The 23,434-nt window shown below is 47.4% G+C and overlaps 1 protein-coding gene and 1 pseudogene across 1 annotated transcript; both read right to left on the bottom strand.

Moving 5' to 3' along the window:
* Positions 1–5: 5 nt before the first annotated feature.
* Pygm (glycogen phosphorylase, muscle associated) lies at positions 6–23,434 on the bottom strand. Its single transcript, XM_004656630.2, has 20 exons — positions 23,123–23,434; positions 20,477–20,578; positions 20,325–20,403; positions 20,138–20,241; positions 19,724–19,855; positions 16,496–16,607; positions 16,317–16,399; positions 15,372–15,515; positions 15,009–15,101; positions 14,709–14,855; positions 14,391–14,554; positions 13,971–14,085; positions 13,343–13,444; positions 12,881–13,028; positions 12,582–12,640; positions 12,331–12,472; positions 10,764–10,971; positions 802–936; positions 528–594; positions 6–423 (listed from the first exon to the last, which is right to left on the bottom strand). The coding sequence occupies exons 1-20, from the start codon at positions 23,363–23,365 to the stop codon at positions 274–276; spliced, it is 2,529 nt and encodes an 842-aa protein (XP_004656687.1). The 5' UTR covers positions 23,366–23,434; the 3' UTR covers positions 6–273.
* On the bottom strand, positions 11,884–11,983 carry LOC123458274 (annotated as a pseudogene).

Raw genomic sequence — 23,434 nt, 5'->3', positions numbered from 1 at the left:
GAGAGTAAGGAAGCTCACAAGGAGAATCCATTTATTGGGGAGATGCGGTTAGTCAGACCCCATACATAAATCAAAGAGGCAAGGAGCTGCAAGACAAGAGGAGGGCAGTGTCCTCAGTCACACTGGACACTGGGACCTAGAGCCTGGGAAGGTGAGGGTTCCAGAAGGGGGCGTAGAGATGTAACTCCAATGGCCCACCCTCTGAATAAGGAGTGGGGCTGGCCCAGGGGACTGCACAGACTCGGGGGCGGGTGTGGGGTCTGGAGTGCAGGCTCAGAGCTTCTCATCTGGGGCTGGCAGGCGCTGGTAAGAAGGCTCTACGCCCCAGATCTCCCGGGCATACTGGGCAATGGTGCGGTCACTGGAAAACTTGCCAGAGGTGGCTATGTTCCTGATCACCATCCGTGTCCACTCTCTTGGGTTCTGTAGGCCAGAGGAGAGCTCTAGATTTACACTGCCAGCAGGCTCCCCACCCTTTGCTTTGTCCTAGCCAAGGTCCTGCCAAGTCCCGGCCAAGGAACTCTCACCTTGTACAACGCACTGACTCTCTCCTGGCATTTAATGTATTCTTCATAATCTGCAAAGACTTTAAACCTAAAAGGGAAAGAGAAGCAGGAAGATTTGTGAGGTCAAAGGCCAAGACTGTCCCGTCTCAGTGGGCAGCTGGGGTCCTAGAGAAGGAAGCTGTTATCCAAGGAGCCTGGTTTCAACTGCCCAGGACTCCTGGCCAGCCTCCCCATCCAGCCTGAGCCCTTTTCACCCCACAGGGCACCTGCGTGGTGGCCTGGCCAGTCTGCTCACCGGTCATGGTGCATGAGCATGTTGACAATGTCCTTGAACAGGTCAGGCTGTTTGGGGGAGAAGAAGCCACTGCTCAGCTGCTCAATGATCTGGCGGAGCTCAGGGATGCGATCGTAGTACTCCTGGGCATTGTATCTGTCAGGGCAGACTTGTGGTCAGCTCCCTAAAGCCATTCCCTGCTTCCCAGAGAAGACCTGAGAAGTTCTGAGGCTCAGGGCCAAAAACAACTAGCAGCCTGCTGCTGCCCTCCACAACTGCCACTCCACTCTGGGGGACCTGCCCTGGGAGTCACTCCCCCTTCTTCACTCAGCTTTTCTTCACCCACTTTGAGAATGAGGAAACAAGTCCGGAGGCAACAGAAAGGAAATTTTAAAGACCAAGGCTCCAAACAAGGACACTTCTTCCCACATACGGCCAGGCTGGAGAGGTGGCTTAGTGGCTAAGGCACGTGCCTGTGAAGCCTAAAAACCCAGGTTCCATTTCCCAGTACCTACATAAGCCATATGCACAAGGTGGTACATGTGTTTGGAGTTTGTTTGCAGTGGCTAGAGGCCCTGGCATGCTTATTCTCTCTGTGTGTCTGCCTCTTCCTCTCTTTCTCTCCCTCTCTCAAATAAATAAATAATTTTTTTTAAGGAACTCTTCTACATGGAAGAAAGAATGTAAGAGCCAAAGGAAGTGTGGGACTCCTTACGACATGCTCTCCCCAGACACAAAATGGCCTGGATGTTCATGACCACACAGCACCTGACACTACCTACACAAGACCACGCATGTATGTACTGTGTACATGCATGCATGCATTTATATATGTGTGAGTGTGCATGTGATTGCAGGTACATGTGCGAATGTGGATGCCATAGGGATAACCTCAGATACTGGCCATCCATATCTTTTTTTTTTTGAGACAAGCTCAACAGACTGGTCATTTTTACGAGCAAGGGAGAAAATTGGCATGCCAGTGCCTCCAGCTACTGTAATTGAACTCCAGCTGCATGTACCACATTGTGCACATGTGCACCCTTGCACACGCGTCTCCTTGTACATGGGTCCTTAGGCTGCGCAGGCAAGTGCCTTAACTGCTGAGCCGTCTTTCCATCCCTATCCATGTCTTTTTCAGACAGGGTCTCTCACTGGCCTGAAGCCAATGAGGCCTTACCAACTGGTCAGTGAGCTTCAGGGAACCACCTGTCTCCACCTCAATGCTGGGATTGTAGGTGCACACTCAGTGTTTTATGTGGATGCTGGGAATTGAATGAGGTCCTTGTTCTGAGAGACAAGTACTCTACTGACCTAGCCATCTCCCCAGCCCAGAACTCTTACTTTTCAACCCCCGAAAATCCCTTTTCTGTTATGTTTTTGGAGGTAGGGTCTCACATTACTGACCTGGAATTCACTCTGTATTCCCAGGGTGGTCTCGAATTTATGGTGGTCCTCCTACCTCTGCCTCCCAAGTGCTGGGATTAAAGGCGTGCGCCATCATGCCCAGTCCATTTAATCAGATCCCCCCCTCTTTTTTTTTCCAATTCCCAGGATGACCTGGAATTCACTCTGTAGTCTCAGGGTGACCTCGAACTCAGTGATCCTCCTATCTAGCCTCCCTGAGTACTGGCATTAAAAGCATACACACTATACCCAGCTTTAGAATTTTTTTTAATTGTATTTATTTATTTATTTGACAGAGAGAGAGCGAGAGAGAGAGAGAATGGGAATTCCAGCCACTGAAAATGAACTCCAGACGCCTGTGCCCCCTTGTGCATCTGGTTAACGTGGGTCCTGGGGAATCGAACCAGGGTCCTATGGCTTTGCAGGCAAATGCCTTAACCGCTAAGCCATCCCTCCAGCCCTAGAATATTTTCTTAAACCAAGGTATGTGCATGTCAATCTAGTGCTAGGAAGGCAGAGACAGGAGGATCCCTAGGGCTTGCAGCTAGCTTAGCCAAGTTGGAGAGACCCTGTCACAAAACATAAAGGGAGGAGGCTGATGAGATGACTCAATGGTTAAGGTACTTGCCTGAAAAATTTAAGACCTGGGTTCAGCTCCCCAGTACCCACATAAAACCAAATGCAACAGGGTGGCATCTTAAGTTTGTATTCAGTGGCTAGAGGCCCTATTACACCCATTCTCTCTCTCTCTCTCCCTCCCTCCATCCCTCCCTGTTTCTCTCACTATCTGCCTCTTCTTCTTCCCCCTTTTCTCTCTCCCACAAATAAATAAAATATTTAAAATAAAATAAATAATCAGAGGGAGGGCCTGGGGATATGGCTCAGTAGTTAAAGGTACTTGCAAAGCCTGCTGTCCCCTATTCAATTCCCCTGCCACCCACCATATAAAGCCAGATGAAAAAAGTAGCACAAGCATCTGGCATTCCAAAAAGAAAAAAGAAGATAACACACATGCATCTGGCATTTGTTTGCAGCAACACGAGACCCTAATGTGCCCATACAGACACACACACGTGCACACATAAAAGAATTTTTTTTAAAGGGAACTGGCTTTAAACCTGGGTGTTAAGTTATGGATGACAGTGTCTATTGTTTTATGTTTTTGCAAGTAATGAATAAAATATTTATTTTATAGCAAAAAAAATAATATTGAAAGCTTAATTTTAAGGGTGGACATGGTGACACACACAATACTCCAGAGGCAAAAGCAGAATAGCTGCAAGTTCAAGGCCAGTCTGATCTATATAGTTCCAGGCTAGGCAAGAGTACATGAGACACTGTCTCAAAAAAAAAAAAAAAAAAAAGTAGCCAGGCATGGCGGCGCACGCCTATAATCCCAGCACTCGGGAGGCAGAGGTAGGAGGATCGCTGTGAGTTCGAGGCCACCCTGAGACTACATAGTGAATTCCAGGTCAGCCTGGGCTAGAGTGAGACCCTACCTTGAAAAAAAAAAAAGTAACACAGATTGTAATCCTAGCTACTTGGGAGGTTGAGGCTGGAGGATTTTAAATTCAAGGCCAGATTGGACAAGTTAGTAAGGCCTTCTCTCAAATTAAAAAATAAAAAGAGGGGGTTGGAGAGATGGCTTAGCAATTAAAGCACTTTCTTGCAAAGTCAAAGAACCCAGGTTTGATTCCCTAGGACCCACATAAGCCAGATACACAAGGTAGTACATGCTTGTAGAATTTGTTTGCAGGGCTAGAGGCCCTGGTGTGTCCAGACCTGGAATTCACTATGTAGTCTCAGAGTAGCCCCGAAACATGGCATCTTCCTACCTCTGCCTCCCAAGTGCTGTTTTAAAGATGTATGCCACCATGCCTGGCTTAAAATAAAATATTAATAAATAAATAAAAGTAAGGGCTAGAGAAATGGTTTAGCGGTCAAGGCACTTGCCTGCCAAGCCTACGGACCCAGGTTCGACTGCCCAAAACCCATGTAAGCCATATGCACAAGGAGGCACATGCATCTGGAGTTCATTTGCAGTGGGTGCAGGCCCTGGGGTGTCCATTCAAAATATTGTTAAAATATTTTTAAAATAAACAAATAAAACAAAAATAAAAAGAGGGGTTGGAGAGATGGCTTAGCATTTAAGGCACTTGCCTGCAAAGTCTAAGTACCCAGGTTCTACTCTCCAAATCCCACATTAGTCAGAGGCATAAAGATGAGACAAGTGCAAGGTCGCAGATAATACCAAACACAGTGGTGGTGGGTGACTTTAACACCCAACTTTCATCAATTGACAGGTCATCCCAGGAAAAAATAAAAAGAGAGGCATCTGGACTAAATGAGGTCATAGAAGGAATGGACCTAACAGATATATATAGGACATTTCATCCAAATGCTGCAGAATATACATTCTTTTCAGCAGCATATGGAACATTCTCTAAAATAGATCATATATTAGGACTCAAAGCAAATCTTAACAAATTCAGGAAAATTGAAATAATTCCTTGCATTCTATCTGACCACAATGGAATTAAACTACAAATCAGTAGCAAGAAAGGCTATAGAGCATACCCAAAATCATGGAAACTAAACAATACACTACTAAATGATGAATGGGTCAATGAAGAAATCAAGAAAGAAATCAAAAAAGTTATAGAGTCAAACGATAATGAGAACACAACATACCAAAATCTCTGGACACAATGAAATTAGAAAGGTCGCAAGTAAACAACCTAATGCTTCACCTTAAAGCCTTGGAAAAAGAAGAACAAGGCAAATCAAAAATCAGTAGACGGGAAGAAATAATAAAGATTAGGGCAGAAATTAATGAAATAGAAGCAAAAAAAATCAAAAAATTAATGAAACAAAGAGTTGGTTCTTTGAAAGGATACACAAGATTGATAAACCCTTAGCAAAACTGACCAAAAGAAAGAGAGAAGAGACACAAATTAATAAAATTATAGATTAAAAAGGTATCATCACAACAGATTTCAGAGAAATTCAAAATATCAAAGGGACATACTATAAAAGCATATACTCCACAAAGTATGAAAATCTGAAAGAAATGGATGATTTCCTTGATTTATATGGCCTACCTAAATTAAATCAAGATGAGATTAATCACTTAAATAGACCTATAACAAACATGGATATCCCAACAGTTATCAATAATCTCCCAGCTAAAAAAAGCCCAGGCCCAGATGGATTCACTGCTGAATTTTACCAGACCTTTAAGGAAGAGCTAACACCATTGCTTCGTAAGCTTTTCCAGGAAATAGAAAACGAAGGAATTCTACCACACTCCTTCTGTGAGGCCAGCATCACCCTGATACCAAAACCAGGCAAAGATAGAACAAAAAAAGAAAATTACAGACCAATCTCCCTCATGGACATAGATGCAAAAATTCTCAACAAAATATTGGCAAACAGAATACAGAATATATAAGAAAGATCATTCACCCTGACCAAGTAGGCTTTATTCTAGAGATGCAGGGATGGTTCAACATACGCAAATCTATAAATGTAATACATTATATAAATGGATTGAAGGACAAAAATCACATGATCATCTCATTAGACGCAGAGAAAGCATTTGACAAAATCCAACATCTCTTCATGATAAAAGTCCTACAGAGACTGGGAATAGAAGGAACATATCTCAATATAATAAGAGCTATTTATGACAAGCCTACAGCAAACATATTACTAAATGGGGAAAAACTGGAAGCTTTTCCATTAAAATCAGGAATAAGACAAGGGTGTCCAGTGTCCCCACTTTTATTTAATATAGTTTTGGAAGTCTTAGCCATAGCAATAAGGCAAGAGACACACATAAAAGGGATACAAATTGGAAAGGAAGAAATCAAGCCATCATTATTTGCAGATGACAAGATTCTACACATAAAGGACCCTAAAGACTCTACTAGCAAACTGTTAGAGCTGATCAAAACCTACAGCCATGTAGCAGGATACAAAATAAATACACAGAAATCAGTAGCCTTCATATATGCTAACAACAAACACACAGAGGATGAAATCAGAGAATCATGCCCATTCACAATTGCATCAAAAAAAAAATAAAGTACCTTGGAATAAACCTAAACAAGGAAGTAAAGAATCTCTACAATGAGAACTTTAAAACTCTCAAGCAAGAAATTGCAGAAGACACTAGAAAGTGTAAAAACATCCCTTGTTCCTAGATTGGAAAAATCAAGAGTGTGAAAATGGCAATCTTACCAAAAGCAATCTACACATTTAATGCAATCTCTATCAAAATTCCAAATACATTCTTCATGGAAATAGAAAAAACAATCCAAAAATTCATTTGGAATCACAAAAAACCTCAAATATCTAAAATAATACTGAGCAACAAAAATAAGGCTGGTGGTATCACCATACCTGATTTTAACCTATACTACAGAGCCATAGTAACAAAAACAGTGTGGTACTGGCACAAAAACAGACATGTAGATCAGTGGAACAGAATAGAGGACCCAGATGTAAGTCTGGGTAGCTATTGACACCTGATATTTGATAAAAATGCCAAAAACACTCATTGGAGAAAAGACAGCCTCTTCAGCAAATGGTGTTGGGAAAACTGGATATGTATCTGTAGAAGGATGAAAATAGATTCTTCTCTTTCTCCATGCACAAGAATTAAGTCCAAATGGATAAAAGACCTTTACATCAGACCTGAAACTCTGAAACTGCTAGAGGAAAAAGTAGGGGAAACCCTTCAACATATTGGTCTTGGCAAAGACTTTCTGAATACAACCCCAATTGCTCAGGCAATAAAACCACAGATTAATCTCTGGGACCTCATGAAATTACAGAGATTTTGCACTGCAAAGGACACAGTGAATAAAGCAAAGAAGCAACCTACAGAATGGGAAAAAAATCTTTGCCAGCTATATATCCGATAGAGGATTAATATCTAGGATATACAAAGAACTCAAAAAGTTAAATAATAAGGAATCAAATAAGCCAATCAATAAATGGGCTATGGAGCTAAATAGAGCATTCTCAAAGGAAGAAATACGAATGGCATATAAGCATCTAACATAATGTTCTATGTCACTAGTCATCAGGGAAATGCAGATTAAAACTACATTGAGGCTCCATCTCACTCCCGTCAGATTGGCCACCATCATGAAAACAAATGATCATAAATGCTGGTGGGGATGTGGAAAAAGAGGAACCCTTCTACGCTGCCGGTGGGAATGCAATCTGGTCCAGCCATTGTGGAAATCAGTGTGAAGGTTCCTAAGACAGCTAAAGATTGATCTACCATATGACCCAGCTATAGCACTCCTAGGCATATATCCTAAGGACTCATCTCATTTCCTTAGAAGTACTTGCTCAACCATGTTTATTGCTGCTCAATTTATAATAGCTGGGAAATGGAACCAGCCTAGATGTCCCTCAACTGATGAGTGGATAATGAAGATGTGGCACATTTATACAATGGAGTTCTACTCAGAGGTAAAGAAAAAAGAAGTTATAAAATTTGCAGAAAAATGGATGGATCTGGAAAGGATTATACTAAGTGAGGTAAACCAGGCCCAGAAAGCCAAGTGCCACATGTTCTTTCTCATATGTGGATCCTAGCTACAGATGATTGGGCTTCTCTGTGTGAAAAGGAAAATACTTGGTAGCAGAGGCCAGTAATTTAAAAAGGAAACATAAAAGGAAGAGAAAGGAATGGAGGAGGGTACTTAATAGGTTGGTATTGTATATATGTAAGTAGAATGACTGAGATGGGGAGGTAATATGATGGAGAATGGAATTTCAAAGGGGAAAGTGTGGGGGGAGGGAGGGAATTACCATGGGATAATTTTTATAATCATGAAAAATGTTAATAAAAATTGTGAAAAGATAAAAAAATAAATAAATAAATAAAACAAAAATAAAAAGAGGGGTTGGAGAGATGGCTTAGCATTTAAGGCACTTGCCTGAAAAGCCTAAGTACCCAGGTTCTACTCTCCAAATCCCACGTTAGTCAGAGGCACAAAGATGAGGCAAGTGCAAGGTCACATATGCCCACTAGATGGTGCAAGATCTGGACTTCGATAGCAGTGGTGGAGGCCCTGGTGCACCAATTTTCTCTCTTTCTCTCTAAAATAAATAAATAAAGGACTGAGGATACAGCTCAGTGGCACAGTACTTGCCTAGCATGTGTGAGGCCCTGGATTCAATCTTTAGTACTGAAAACAGTAAATAAAATATAATGCCAAGCATAATGGCACAGATCTATAATGCCAGCACTTGGACATACTGAGTCAGGAGGATTTCTACAAGATCAAGGGCAGCTTGGTTTACATAATGAGTTCAAGAGCAGCCTTCACTGCCTAGAAAAATCTTGTCTTTAAAAAAATGGTGGGGGGGGACCCAGGTGGGATTCTCCAGGTCCCACATAAACCAGATGCACATGGTGGTACATGCATCTGGAGTTCATTTGCAGTGGCTAGAGGCCCTGGTGTGCCCATTCTCACTCTACCTCCCCCCATATAAGTAAATAAAAAAAAATTTTAAATGGGGGGACTGAAGAGATGGCTTAGTAATTAAGGTATTTGCCTGCAAAAGGACCCAGGTTCAATTCTCCAGGACACAAGTAAGCCAGATGCACAAGGTGGCACATGCATCTGGAGTTCATTTGCAGCTGCCTCTCTCTCTCAAATAAAATCAAAATAAATCAAAAATGTTAAAAACCAGGCATGGTGGAACACACCTTTAATCCCAGCACTTGGAAGGCACAGGTAGGAGGATTGCCATGAGTTCAAGGCCACACTGAGACTGCACAGTGAATTCCAGGTCAGCCTGGGCTACAGTGAAACCCTACCCCATAATAAAAAAAATGAAATGAAAAAAGATCTGCAGATAGAACTGGGGAGATACTCAGTGGGTAAAGTGCTTGCTACACAAACATGAGAATCTGAGTTCAGATTCCTTTTGCCCACATAAAATGGCAGGCATGGTGGAATATACTTGCAATCCTGTACTGAAAAGGAGTGATATGGGTGGATTCCTAGAGCTTGTTGGCTAGCTAGTCTGACCAAATTGATGAGTTCCAAGTTCAGTAGGAAACTACACACACACACACACACACACACACACACACACACACACACACACACAGATAGATAGAGAGATACTGAGTACATACCTGTAGTGAAAAGCAGTTGGGAGGCTAAAGTGGAAAGGCTGCTTGAGCCCAGTTCCAAGACTAGCCTGAGCCACAAAGTGAAACCCCTTCTCAAACAATAAATTAGTTATAGGGCTGGGGAGATGGCTCAGTGGAGAAAGCACTTGCCACACAAGCATGAAAACCAGGGTGTGGGTCCCAACACATAAAAGTTGGATACAGTAGCACACATGGGTATGTAACCCCAGCGAGCTTACAAGAAGAAAGGACGTGGAGACAGAAAAATCGAAAGCTCATAGGCCAATTAGCCTGGTAAACACACTGAGGAATAGACACTGCCTCAAGCAAAGTGGAGGTAAGGGCCACTACCTGAAGTTGTCCGCCAACCTCCACAGAAGCACGTGTGTGCACGCACATACACACACACACACACACACACACACACACACACACACACGAGATTTTCTTCTTCTTTTGGTTCTTCCAGGTAGGGTCTTGCTGTAGCCCAGGCTGACCTGGAATTCACTATGATGTCTCAGGGTGGCCTTGAATTCATGGCGATCCTCCTACCTGTGCCTCCTGAGTGATGAGATTAAAGGCTTTTGCCGCCATGTCTTGCACAAGATTTTTTTTTAAGTTATTAATTAAATAAAAGGTTTAAATTGAAGCCAGATATGGTTTAATCCCAGCACTCGGGAGGCAGAGGTAGGAGGATTGCCATGATTTTGAGGTCACCTTGAGACTACATAGCCAATTCCAGGGCAGCCTGAACTAGAGCAAGACACTACCTCTAAAAACCAAAAATAAGGGCTGGAGAGATGGCTTAGCAGTTAAGCGCTTGCCTGTGAAGCCTAAGGACCCTGGGTCGAGGCTACATTCCTCAGGACCCACGTAAGCCAAATGCACAAGGTGGTGCATGCATTTGGAGTACATCTGTAGTGGCTAGAGGCCTTGGCATGCCCATTCTCTCTCTCTCTTTCTGCCTCTTTCTCTCTCTGTCACTCTCAAATAAATAAATAAAAATAAACAACAAAAAAGTCTAAAAAATAAATGAAATAAAATAAAATGTAACACTGCGAAAATGTCTCCTCTGAAGAACTGTGTTTCTGATCACAGGCCGAGTTGTGGCCACTACGCTCTTTTATCCCTTTACGCCACGGTATCTGAGGAGCTAATGATTCAATTTTATTTCCAATTTCAGAACATTATCTCTTATGTAGTTTCCCCTTTCTTTTCCTCTGTTTCTGTGTTGCAGCTCTCTCATTTGCCAGGGCTGCTTCTTTACTTTCCCAGAACCCTGTGGCTATGCTAACACCTTGCACAGCCTGGTCAGCCTTTCCAGGAAGACCTCTGGCTCCCAGCCTCACCCTCCAACAGCCACACCTGCCACCTCCTGCCCACGACCCTTTGGAGCTCTCGACCCCCATACCCTCTCTGGTCCAGCCTTTCCACGTCCTCCACGCGCATGCCAAAGATGAAGAAGTTCTCCTCTCCTGCTTCCTCTGCCATTTCCACGTTGGCCCCATCCATGGTGCCGATGGTCAGAGCCCCGTTCAGCATGAACTTCATGTTACCAGTGCCCGAGGCCTCAGTGCCCGCGGTAGAGATCTGCTCAGAGAGGTCAGCAGCTGGGATCACTGTAGGGTGGCAGAAGGAACACAAGATCGCTTTGAGGAGCAGAACCATCTAGCAGGATCAGGAGCTAGCTAGATTCAGAGTCTCCTCCTTGCTAACCTCCAGGACTTACCCTCCAAGTCTCCTCTCGCTTCCAACACTCCACCTCCTATTGATTCCAGCCTGGTTCTACCCATCCTTTGTGTGATTATCTTATTCTTTTTTAAAATATTTTTTGTTGTCATTCATTTTTATTTATTTAGTTGAGAGCAACAGAGAGAGAAATAGGCAGAGAGAGAGAGAGACAATGGGTGCGCCAGGGTCTCCAGCCACTGTAAACGAACTCCAGATGTGTGCGCCCCCTTGTGCATCTGGCTAACTTGAGTCCTGGGGAATTAAGCCTTGAACCAGGGTCCTTAGGCTTCACAGGCAAGTGCTTAACCACTAAGCCATTTCTCCAGCCCCTTTGTGTGATTTTTGTTTTGTTGTGTGGGTGTGTGGGATATGTGTGTATATGTGTTTGCATGTGTGTGTGTGTGTGTGTGTGTGTGTGCATGTGGGATTGCCAGGGCTTTGAAATTTATTGAGCCAGGGTCTCCCTTGAATCCATAATTCACTGATTCCACTAGTCTAGCAAACCAACTGGCCCCAGGAAACCCGTCTCTGTCTCTCCACTCTTGGGATGGCAGGAGGGCTGTCACACCCACCTGGGTCATGTTTGTTTGTTTGTTTGTTCTGTTTTGTTTTTGGATTGTTTGGTTGGATTTTTGAGGCAGGGTCTCACTCTAGACCAGGCTGATCTGGAATTCACTATGTAGTCTCAGGGTGGCCTGCAACTCAAAGCAACCCTCCTACCTCTGCCTCCTGAGTGCTGGGATTAAAGGCATGTGTCATCACACCCAGCCTGTTTTTTGTTTGTTTGTTTGTTTGTTTTTCCTAATATGGAATGCTTCACAAATTTTGTATGTCATCCTTGTGCAGGGCCATGCTAATCTCTGTATTGTTCCAATTTTAGTGTATGTACTACCAAAGTAAGCGCTTGGCTTTTTGTTTTGTTTTGTTTTGTTTTGTGTGTGTATGTCTCTCTGTGTGTTTTGAGGCAGTTTCATGTAGCCTAGGCTGGCCTCAAACTCACTAAACCAAGGATGCCCTTGAACCTCTGATCCTCTTGCCTCTGCCTCCTCAGTACTGACAGTACAAGTGTGTACCACCACTGTGTGGTTCCCATTAATGTCACCCTGTACTGCCTGAAATGCCACTACTAGAGGGATAACCTTGTGGTAACAGCCTGCCCCTCCCTGATTTCCTTTCAGTCATGCACACCCTGGGAAAAGACAGCTAGTTCCTCCCTCCCCTGGGATGAAGCTAGTCAGAGCACCCACCTTTCTCCGCCAGTGAGACGCGATAGTTCTCCAGGAAGATCACACGGAGGCGGTCTCCCACCACTGGGTCATGGTTGACCACATCTCCAATGGCAGTGATGAGTTTGATGATCATCTTGGCCATGTGGTACCCGGGAGCAGCCTGTGGAGCAGTCAGGTCAGTGCCTTGGCCCTTCCCCCAATACTTACATCCTACGACACAACCAGGTGGATGTCCAAGATCCAGAGCCAGTTTGTGCCCAATCTCTCACCTTGCCTCCAATCATCACAGTCCGTGGCACCATGAACTTGTTAGGTTCCTTCTTTATGCCTGTGGAAAAGGATGGTATCAAGGGGGCCAGCTCTGCCCGTCCAGGTGATCGATATCTCCTGACAGCAGTAAGGCTGGTAGGCCTGGCATGGGTGGCTCACTTGCTCTGTGCTTGTCACTTCTGTGAAGTGGGGATAACTCCACTTCCTAAGTGTGGTCACCAAGCCCAAGGGGGTACTGATCAGGCACTGGGCAGTGTACTAGAAGGTGCCCAGAGGGGAAAGACTGCCAGCCACTCACGGTTGTACAGGGTAATGATATGAAGGCAGTTGAGGAGCTGACGCTTATATTCATGAATCCGCTTCACCTGGACGTCGAAGAGTGAATTGGGGTTGATGTGGACTTTGTATTCCCTCTCAAGGTATGTGGAGAACTTCAACTTGTTTTCCTGCAGACAGAGAAAAGCAGAGAGCTCAAAAATTGCTTTCCACCATGCCCACGAAGGCCGGCCAATAGCAGGAGGCTCACTTGCTACCTTCTTCCACCCCTGTGCCAGGGCAGACACTACTAATCAATGTCAGCACTTTCCCAGTGTGGGCTGATTGCTACCTTCCACCACCAACTCCAGGCAGCATCTACTAACGGCTGAGTTTGAAGGAGAATGTGCTCTAGCTGCCATTCTCTGCCCAGACATTGGGCCCCTTGCTGAAGTCTCCACATGCCAGCCCTGGCACAGGAGTTCCAGGTTGCAGCTCTCCCCACCTGCTTCACTTTGGCCACATCTCGGATAAAGGCTTCATCATCCACGTAGGAGAGAAGTTTGCGCAGCTGGTCCAGATCTGAGATGTACTCCTCCCCAATGCGCTGTGGGAAGACAGCTCTCAGGCAAGCCCATCCCTTCCTGGCCTCCTCCAGGACAGCCTGGCCCTCTACCTCAGACTGCTCCTCTGGCAGCCGCCCAGCCAGGGCACAGTGCCTGCATCCATCTCCCTCCCTTCCCAATGTCCTCTGGTGGCTGAGTCCACCAGATCCCAGCAGGCCTCCTGGCCTCTGCTCTTTCCTCATTTTGGTGTGACCTTGGGCCTTCCCACCCGACAGCAGCCCCTTTGCAGTCTTACTTCAGATGTGACCCACAGATGATGACCTCCATTAAACTGTGAACCCCAGCAGGCTGGCCTCTGTAGCCAGGGCCTCCATTAGGCTCTAGGGCACACTCATTCAGGTAAGAAAATTCAGTTGCCAGGCTTGGGAACACGAGTCACTTCACTGACTATATGGGTTTTAGCCCTCAGCTACAGACCTTTGTACAGGGAGCCAACCATTCAACTGTACCTGGCTGATCCCTGCAATGACCTGTGTGGGTCCTACTGTCCATATAATGATCTCTCACCTCAGCAATGACCTCTGCCAGCCCGGGGTTACACAGAACCAGCCAGCGCCGAGGAGTGATGCCATTGGTCTTGTTCTGGAATTTATGAGGCTCCAGCTCATAGAAGTCCTTAAAACTGCAGGGTGAAGTTGGGTCAGGTTACCATTCACCCCTGCAGAGCTCTCCTGCTTGGGCCCCTACTCTAATTTGTTCCTGAAAAGGATCTAGGATGGGGGTATAGGCCCTGGGCAGGTAGGGTGCTCTGTATAAGAGGAGGGTCATCTGGGGGCAGGGCTGCACTGGATGGGGCAAGAGTGCTCTAAGAACATGCCAGCTGTGGGAGGGGCCAGGCATGTCAGGTGGTGAAGGGCAGAGCCTATATGAGAAGGACGCATGGTAGACAGGACTTAGAGAGCCCGAAGGGCTTGCAAGCGGACTCACATGGTCTTTTTGAGAATCTCAGAGTGGATGCGAGCCACGCCATTGACTGCATGAGAGCCGGCGATGCACAGGTGCGCCATGTTGATGCGCTTCACGGCGCCCTCTTCCACCAGCGACATGCGCCTCAGCCGGTCTACATCCCCAGGGAATGTGGCCGCCACCCGCTGTGCCCAGAGAGTCCAAAGCTAGCAGCAGGATCCCAGCCTCCAGCCCCATACCCCCAGATTCTGCCCATAGCCCTTCTCATGCCCAAGGCCTTCTGCCTGAACACGTGCCCGCTCCGGAGCCCATTGCCAGTTCCCAGCCTCCCTTGCTCACATTGAGGAAGCGCTGATTGATCTCATATATGATCTGCAGATGTCGAGGCAGCAGCGTCTCCATGAGGTGCACAGGCCAGCGCTCCAGGGCCTCAGGAAGCACCGTGTGGTTGGTGTAGGCACAGGTCTTCACTGTCACCTCCCAGGCCTGGCACGGGGGAGTGAGGAGTCAGGATGGAAACCTGACTGGCTCTCATACCTGTGTAGCCCACCACAGCCCACCCTGCGTCCTCTAACCCCATGTTCACTCTACTGCCATCCTTCCTCCTTCACACTCGGAGGCAGGGCCGCTGAAACCCACCTTGTCCCAGTCCAGCCGCTCCAGGTCCACCAGAATCCTCATCAGCTCTGGGATGGCCAAAGATGGGTGGGTATCATTGAGCTGAATGGCCACCTATGGGATGAGGGGCTGGGAATCACTGTGGGCTCCAGACCAAGTGATCGAGTAACTGTCCTTTGACTCTTCAGGGTTTCCCAGAAGGTCAAGCATGGTTCTAAGCTGGGGGTGGCAGATGGAGAAGGAAAGCTGGGAGAGTGTACCTGTTGACTAAGGATCCTGGGCAAGTCACCCCCCACGCACACTCCCAGGATCCACTTCTCATGTGCAAGGTGAGGTTGGAGGGAGAGGCCATGAGACACAAAGAGACAGGGTAGACATGGGCACCTTATCTGGGAAGGCGTCAAAGTTCGTGCGCACAGGATCACGGCTCCCAAACTTAGAGGACTTGAAGCGGCGGATGATGTCCTGGAGGGTGGCAGCTACTACAAAGTACTCCTGCTTCAGCCGCAGCTCCTTCCCCTCAAAGAACTAGGAACAGTGCAAGGCAGAGTAGAGTCAGGGTGACAGGAGTGTGGCCAAAGCGGCTCTGGGTGTGGCCAGGAGATACTCTACCCACAGCGTGCCCCAGAGCCCTAAACTGAGCTGACCTCCAGAACCCAGGAGTCAAGGCCCCACCCACCAAATAGTAGTGGTGGTGGATGGGGTCAGGAACCCAGATATACAAGGCCTGGGAATATCAGGAGGGTCACCAGGAATAGCTCCTTGCTTTGTTGTTGTTGTTTGTGGGGGTTTTTGGTTTTTTTTGTTTTGTTTTGTTTTTCTTTTGGTTTTTCGAGGCAGGGTCTCACTGTAGCCCACGCTGACCTGGAATTCACTATGTAGTCTCAGGGTGGCCTCAAACTCATGGCAATCCTCCTACCTCTGTCTCCCGAGTGCTGGGATTAAAGGCGTGCGCCACCACGCCCGGCTTTTTTTTTTTTTTTTTTTTTTTGAGGTAGGGTCTCACTCTAGCCCCGGCTGAACTGGAATTTACTATGTAGTCTCAGGGTGGCCTCAAACTCACGGCGATCCTCCTACCTCTGCCTCCCAAGTGCTGGGATTAAAGGCATGCGCCACCACGCCCAGCAGGAATAGCTCCTTGTAAATGTCCCACCACAACTTGCTTCTCTCAAGACCAAGGCATCTTCCCAACAGACTTGGGGTAGAGGAATGATAGCCCAGGGCTAGCAACATGGTGGGAAGAAAGCTGTCACAAGGGTTCCCCCAGCCCCTCTGAGCCTCTCTCTCAAGGATTCTCGCTTCCAGACCCCAGCTTAAAGGGCAACTCACATTGTCATTAGGGTACAGGACTCGTGAGATGTTCTCAGCCAGGTTTCGGTCCAGCACAGCCTGGATGTAGCCACCGACATTGACTGAGGGAGAAAGAAAGTGGGGACAGGGTCAGGCTGACCTGGGCATGAATCAAGCGGAGTTGACAGGTGCATCTGATTACCAGTGGAGGAACTCACAGTCCTTGAGGTTGAAGTCATTGGGTGCCTTGGCTGACCAAAGACGCATAGTGTTGACCACGTTGTTGCGATAGCCGGGCACGGGTGTGTCATAGGGCATGGCCAACACCACCTGCAGGGGGTACCTATGTCAGGGGCCAGGCAGGCTTCCAGGGGATCAGCCCTGGGCATTGCGTGTGTCTGGCTCAGAGGGCCACATTCACTGAGGGCTGGAGCTCAAGGCAATGTCCCTGGATCTGCCAGCACCCAAACCGGGCTCCAGTGCCAGTGATGGCATCCACTGGTTGGAGAACTAGAACAACTTGCATAACTTCTCTGAACTTCATCTATAAAAAGAGGTGACCATTGTAGAAATCAGTGTGGAGGTTCCTAAAACAGCTAAAGATTGATCTACCATATGACCCAGCTATAGCACTCCTAGGCATATATCCTAAGGACCCATCTCATTGCCTTAGAAGTACATGCTCAACCATGTTTATTGCTGCTCAATTTATAATAGCTGGGAAATGGAACCAGCCTAGATGTCCCTCAACTGATGAGTGGATAATGAAGATGTGGCACATTTATACAATGGAGTTCTACTCAGCGGTAAAGAAAAAAGAAGTTATGAAATTTGCAGAAAAATGGATGGACCTGAAAAGGATTATACTAAGTGAGGTAACCCAGGCTCAGAAAGCCAAGCACCACATGTTCTCTCTCATATGTGGATCCTAGCTACAGATGACTGTGCTTCTGCGTGAGAATGAAAATACTTAGTAGCAGAGGCCAGTAAGTTAAAAAGGAGACATAAACGGAAGAGAAAGGAAGGGAGGAGGGTACTTAATAGGTTGATATTGTATATATGTAAGTACAATGATTGTGATGGGGAGGTAATATGATAGAGAATGGAATTTCAAAGGGGAAAGTGGGGGGGGAGGGAGGGAATTAATATGGGATTTTTTTTATAATCATGGAAAATGCTAATAAAAATTTTTTAAAAAAAGAGGCAAGCATCTGGAGTTTGTTTATAGTGGCTGGAGGCTCTAGCACACCCATTCTCTCCCTCCCTCCCACCCTTCCTTGTGTTTCTTTCTGTCTCTCTCAAATAAATAAATAAAAATAAAAATATTTTAAAAAAAGAGGTGAGGGCCAGGAAAGATGGCTTAGCAGTTAAGTTGCTTTCCTACAAAGCCAAAGGACCCAGGTTTAATTCTCCAAGACCCACATAAGCCAAATGTACAAGGTAGTACAGGCATTGAAGTTTGTTTGCAGTGGCTGGAGGCCCCGGTGAACCCATTCTATCTCTCTCTCTCTCAAATAAAAAATAAAAAAATAAAGCTGGGCATGGTGGTACACGCCTTTAATCCCAGCACTCAGGAGGCAGAGATAGGAGGATCGCCATGAGTTCGAGGCCACCCTGAGACTACATTGTAAATTCCAGATCAGCCTGGACTAGAGTGAGACTCTATCTGGAAAAAAATAAATAAATAAAAATAAATAAATAAAATAATAGCACTCAGGAGGCAGAGGTAAGAGGATTGCCGTGAGTTCGAGGCCACCCTGAGACAACATAATGAATTCCAGGTCAGCCTGAGTTAGAGAGAGACCCTACCTCAAAAAACTTAAAAAATTAAAAATTAAAAAGTGGCAAGGCCAGACCAGTTAGCACAGGCCTAGTATGCTAGCTACTAGGAGGCTGAGTCAGGATGAATACAAATTCAGTGCCTTCCTAGGCTACAGAGAAAATTCAAAGCTAGTCTGGCCAATCCAGTGAGATTCTGTCTCAAAGCAAAAAGAGGGTTGAGGGTACAGATCAGTGGCAGAGCACCTTAACATGTGTAAGGGCCTAGGTTCAATCCACAATATGGGTGGGGGGGGGGGTTGTCAGGAAAGGAAGGAAGCAAAGAGGAGTGAGGAAGGGAAGAGAGGGAAGGGAAGAATGGCACTCCAACATCAACCCTTGTACCCCCACCACCTGCCTTGGCAGACTCTCCTGAGGGTTATGGGAAGGGGTCGAATGACAAACCCAGAAGTTGCCACTCTGTGGCCTGGCCTGAGCAAGTGAGAAGACATTTTAGACCTAGGAGAGGGCTAAGGGAGCCTTGGGTCAAGCCGAAAGGGCCCAGAGGTGAGTCTTTTCAAAGGTTTTGTGTCAGCCGGGCGTGGTGGTGCACCCCTTTAATCCCAGCACTCGGGGGGGGGGGCAGAGGTAGGAGGCTCACCACAAATTTGAGGCCACCCTGAGACTACATAGTGAATTCCAGGTCACCTGAGCTAGAGTGAAATCCTACATTGAGGGGAGGGAGTAAGGTCATGTGTCTAGTTGACCACAGAGCTAACTAGCCAGCCCCACAATCCACTAATATATTATATTGGTTTTTCAAGGTAGGTTTTGCTCTAGCCCAGGCTGACCTGGAATTCACTATGTAGTCTCAGGGTGGCCTTGAATTCATGGCAATCCATCTACCTGTGCATGCCACCATGCCAGGTAGTAGCAATGTTACTTCAATGAGCCTCCTGCTCTCACAGTGCTGGGGCCATCTCCCAAGGAAGCCCTATAGGGACCTCACCCCACTCCTCAGCACTAACACCCCTGATGGAGCAGAGGGGACAAGCATGTGAGAACTGGAAATGTCAAAGAACAGACAGTAGGCTGCAGAGCCGGTGGGAGCCAAGGGCACATGACAGGTGTGGGCAGGAGCCCTGTCTGGGGTGCCCAGTTCTGAAGGCGTAGGGGTCTCGAGCACGCATCCTGTCTGAGTACAGCTACCGTAGGAGGAGCCACGGAAGAGGGACTGAGATGCCTGAGTGAGCTTTAGGCCCTCTTGCTGTGTGACCTTGATCAAGGCAGTTCATTCCAGAAACCTTCCTTTTCTGGGCTGTTACTTTTGCTTCCACTAATTAGGTCCCCAGTTCAGGTGTGCAGGGGAGTCAAGACCCTGGCAGTCCTTTGGTGAGTCTTGTGGTAAGCAGAGGAGCAGGTCAAGGTGAGCGGGGTGCTAGTAAAGCAGGGATAGCCCTCTCTTTCAGGGGTTCACAGTTATCCCCACCAACACCATGACCCTGACTTGAGCCTCCATAAGCTCTGGCTGGGGGACTTGAAGTAAACCTCTCTAAGTCTCATAGTTCTCAGTTGTCAAACAGCACTGGGTTCAATGGCCTTCAGGCTCTTTTTTCAGTTTTCTGCTTCCTCTTCCTCCCTGCCCTCTTTCTGGGTCCCCCAGAACCCGCATCCCTCTTCATCTTCACCTGTGTGTCCACCCACTTGGCTCCCTGGCTGGTGTGCTCCACTCGGCCATAGAAGTGCACTGGCAGCATGAACTCGGGGCGGGCCTTCTCCCAGGCGTTGCCATACCGAAGCCAATCATCAGCCTCCTCCATCTAGAAGGTCAGGGAAAAGTGGGTAACGTGAGGTCCAGGTACTCACACACCGTGGTGGGGATGCTGGCAGGAGCAATTGGGTTATCCAGAGGGACAGGTGTGTCCCAAGCAATCCACAAGTGTAGACCGCCTTACCAGCTGGCTTTGGGGTCAGGGGGAAGGAACAAGGATGCCTTCATGGGGGACTTGGACAGGTTCTGGACCTATGCAGAGATGGGTAACCAAATAGGGAACCTCTTCTTCATGTCTGGGCCTCACAAGATCAGGGTCCAGACTGCTCACCTGCCAGCCCCCACAGATTTTCTGGTTAAAAATCCCAAACTCATAGCGGATCCCGTAGCCATAGGCAGCCAGTCCCAGTGTGGCCATGGAGTCCAGGAAGCACGCTAGAGGGTTACAGGGAAGTGGGCATTAGGGACCTAGCATGAGGGAACCGTCTTCTCCCATGCCCTGCAAACCACCTATTCACCTGCCAGCCGGCCCAGGCCTCCATTGCCCAGCCCTGCATCCTCCTCGATTTCTTCCAGTTCTTCCATGTCCAGGCCCAGCTGGAGGAGGAATGGCAGTGGTCAGGCCCAAGTGCCAGCAGGGGAACCCTCTCATCCTCAGTGCTCCCCCTACCTGGTAGGTTGCCTCATCACAGGCATTCTCCAAGGCCAGGTTCACCATGGTGTTCTGTAGCGTCCGTCCCATGTAGAACTCCAGTGACAGGTAGTAGATCCTCTACCCACAGACAGACAGGAAAGAAGGGTCAGGCTACACACTGACATTTAACCAGCCCCACTTGCCCCTGGACTTCTCATCCTTCTGCCCTACTGCCAAGCCCCAACATGTCTCATCTTCGTGCTCATGTTTTTAAAATATTTTTATTTATTTGCAAGGGGAGAGAGAGAGAGAGAGAAGGGGTGTACCAGGGCCCTCTGGTAGCTGCAAACTCCAGATCACATTGGCCACTTTGTGCATCTGGCTTTACATGGGAGCTGAGGAATCAAACCCAGGCTATCAGGCTTAGCAGACAAACACCTTAACTACTGAGCCATCGCTCCAGCCCATGTCCTCAATTATTTATTTATTTTGTTTTTTTTTTTTTATTATTTTACTGATTTGAGAGAAAAGAGGCACAAAGAGAGAGAGAGGGAGAGAGAATGGGAATGCCAGGACCTTCAATCACTGCAAACTGTAGATGCACATGCCACATTGTGTATCTGGCTTATTGTGGGTCCTGGGTAATCGAACCTGGGTCATTTGGCTTTGCAGGCAAATGCCTTAACAATTAAGCCATATCTGCAGCCTCCACCCCCCCCTTTTTTTTTGGTTTCTTGAGGTAGGGTTTTGCTCTTGCCCAGGCTAACCTGGATTTACTATGTAGTCTCAGGGTGGCCTCAAACTCCTCTACCCCTGCCTCCTGAGTATTAGGATTAAAGGCGTGCACCAACATGCCCGGCTCCCCTGATTTTTTTAAATGCTTTTTTAAAAATATTAATTTATTTATGAGACAGAAAGAGTGAGAATGGGCGTGCCAGGGCCTCTAACCACTGCAAACAAACTCTAGACACATGTATCACCATGTGCATCTGGCTTACGTGGGACCTGGAGAATAGAACCTGGGTCCTTAGGTTTCAAAGGCAAGCACCTTAACTGTTAAGCCACCACTCCAGCCCTTTTATTTTGTTGTTGTTGTTGTTGTTTTTGTGAGGGAAGAGTCTCACTTTAGCCCAGGCTGACCTGGAATCCACTATGGAGTCTCAGGGTGGCCTTGAACTCACAGTGATCCTCCTACCTCTGCCTCCCGAGTGCTGGGATTAAAGGCGTGCGCCACCATGCCTGGCCCAATTTTTAAAAATGCTATTAGTATGTATGCAGTGTGTTTTTGTGTGCACATGTAGTGTATGTCTATGCATAGATGCATGAACACAGTGTGCACTCATGTAAGTGGAGGTCAGAGGAAGATGTTGGGTGACCTCTTGTGTCACTCTTTGGCCTTATTTCCCTAAGACAGGGTCTCTCACTGAACCTGGAGCGTTTGACTAGACTGGATGACCAGCAAGCCCCAGTGACTGTCCTGTTTCCCCACTTCCCCAGTACTGAGTTTAGAGCCATCTGTGGGGAGGTCACACGCAGATCCTCAGTACATGCTCTTACCTGCCGAGCCAGCTCCCTAGTTCCTGTGTCCTTTTTTTTTTTTTTTCTTTTCTACCCATTTAGCGGGGTCCAATAGGTAAGTCCTTGATCTCAGCATTCCTCTGACTTTGGACCAGGGCACTCCCAATGGCCTCAGTTTTCTTTTTTTTTTTTTTTTTTTTTTTGTTTCTCGAGGTAGGGTTTCACTCTAGCCCAGGCTGACCTGGAATTCACTATGGAGTCTCAGGATGGCCTCGAACTCACGGTGATCCTCCTACCTCTGCCTCCTGAGTGCTATGATTAAAGGCGTGCGCCACCACGCCCGACAATGGCCTCAGTTTTCTTATCTAGAGAATGGAGCTGGTCAGATGTACCTCAGGGATTAATGTGCTAAGGAGAAGTGGGGACCCCCTTTAGTGGTGCACACATTCTCAACAGCCCACCAGGGGATCAGGACACAGAGAGACATCTCCAAGGGCTTCTCCAATAGGCAAAGCCAAGGCCAAGAGGGAAAAAAAGTCCTTTGCTCAAGGTCACAGGGTGACTCAGGGCTAGGGACTGCCACCTCCCGTCCATACAGTGCGGCATTCTCTTTTGCCCTCAAGCCTCAGTCCCAAGATGGACGGCAGACTCGAGGATGCTGAGAGTGCCCCGTCTCATTTCCTGGGTCCCTCCCCCCACCCATTATGGGGTGTTAGGTTGCTGACATTTACCAGTGACCCCACCAGATACTTGATCCCTGCCACCGCAGCTGCTCCTGCCTTGCCCCACCTGTGGCTCAGGCATACCATGCCCTGCGTACACATTTGATGAAATGTTCCTCTATCCCAGCTCCAAACTGGCCCACAGGCACATATTTTCCTGTCCACCAGCAGCCCCTCCGACCTTCTCTGCATGTATACAAGCAGCCCGCCTTTCATGAGCCTCTCCACAACCTGCCCGACCCAGGTCTCCACCCACCCATGTTAGCCCGACTTTTTGCCCAGCCGCCCTGAATCTTTTAACCCCAAACTACTGAAGCAAACCTTTATTTTGCTACAGAAGACCTAGGCCCAGTAAGGGGTTTTCCACTTGCTTGAGAGGGCCTAACTCCCTGGCAGGCCCTCCAATACATTCCCTACCCAGGGTGTCCCCCCCCCGTAGCACCTTGGGGTCCTTTTCGTAGTAATGTTGCTGTGTGCGGAGCCAGCGTCCCACGAGGTGGTCGCGCACGGTGTGAGCCAGGGCAAAGTAGTAGTCTCTCGGCGTGGCCACATTGCGGTCCTTGACCAGTGTAAAATGCAGGTGACGATTGAAGTTCTTTTTTAACTCTGTCACATTTTCCACACCAGCCAGGCCACGAACACTGATTTGCTTTCTTCTATCCTGATCTGACAGGGGCCGGGACATGGCTGCAGGAGGGTGGGCTGGACTGATGGAAAAGCGGATGCTCGGATGGCCTCAGTGCCTCCAGCCAGG

Source organism: Jaculus jaculus, chromosome 1 (genome assembly GCF_020740685.1).
Source record: "Jaculus jaculus isolate mJacJac1 chromosome 1, mJacJac1.mat.Y.cur, whole genome shotgun sequence".
NCBI classification, from domain to species: domain Eukaryota; kingdom Metazoa; phylum Chordata; class Mammalia; order Rodentia; family Dipodidae; genus Jaculus; species Jaculus jaculus.
Note: the sequence above shows the minus strand (reverse complement) of the source record. Positions and strands in the feature narration are given on the sequence as shown.

Coding starts and splice junctions, on each gene's coding strand:
- Pygm (XM_004656630.2), bottom strand. CDS start 23,365: ATGTCCCGGCCCCTGTCAGATCAGGATAGAAGAAAGCAAATCAGTGTT. Junction 19,856..20,137: donor AAATCTGTGGGGGCTGGCAG/GTGAGCAGTCTG, acceptor CTGACCTTCTAG/ATGGAGGAGGCTGATGATTG. Junction 424..527: donor GAGTCAGTGCGTTGTACAAG/GTGAGAGTTCCT, acceptor TCTGGCCTACAG/AACCCAAGAGAGTGGACACG.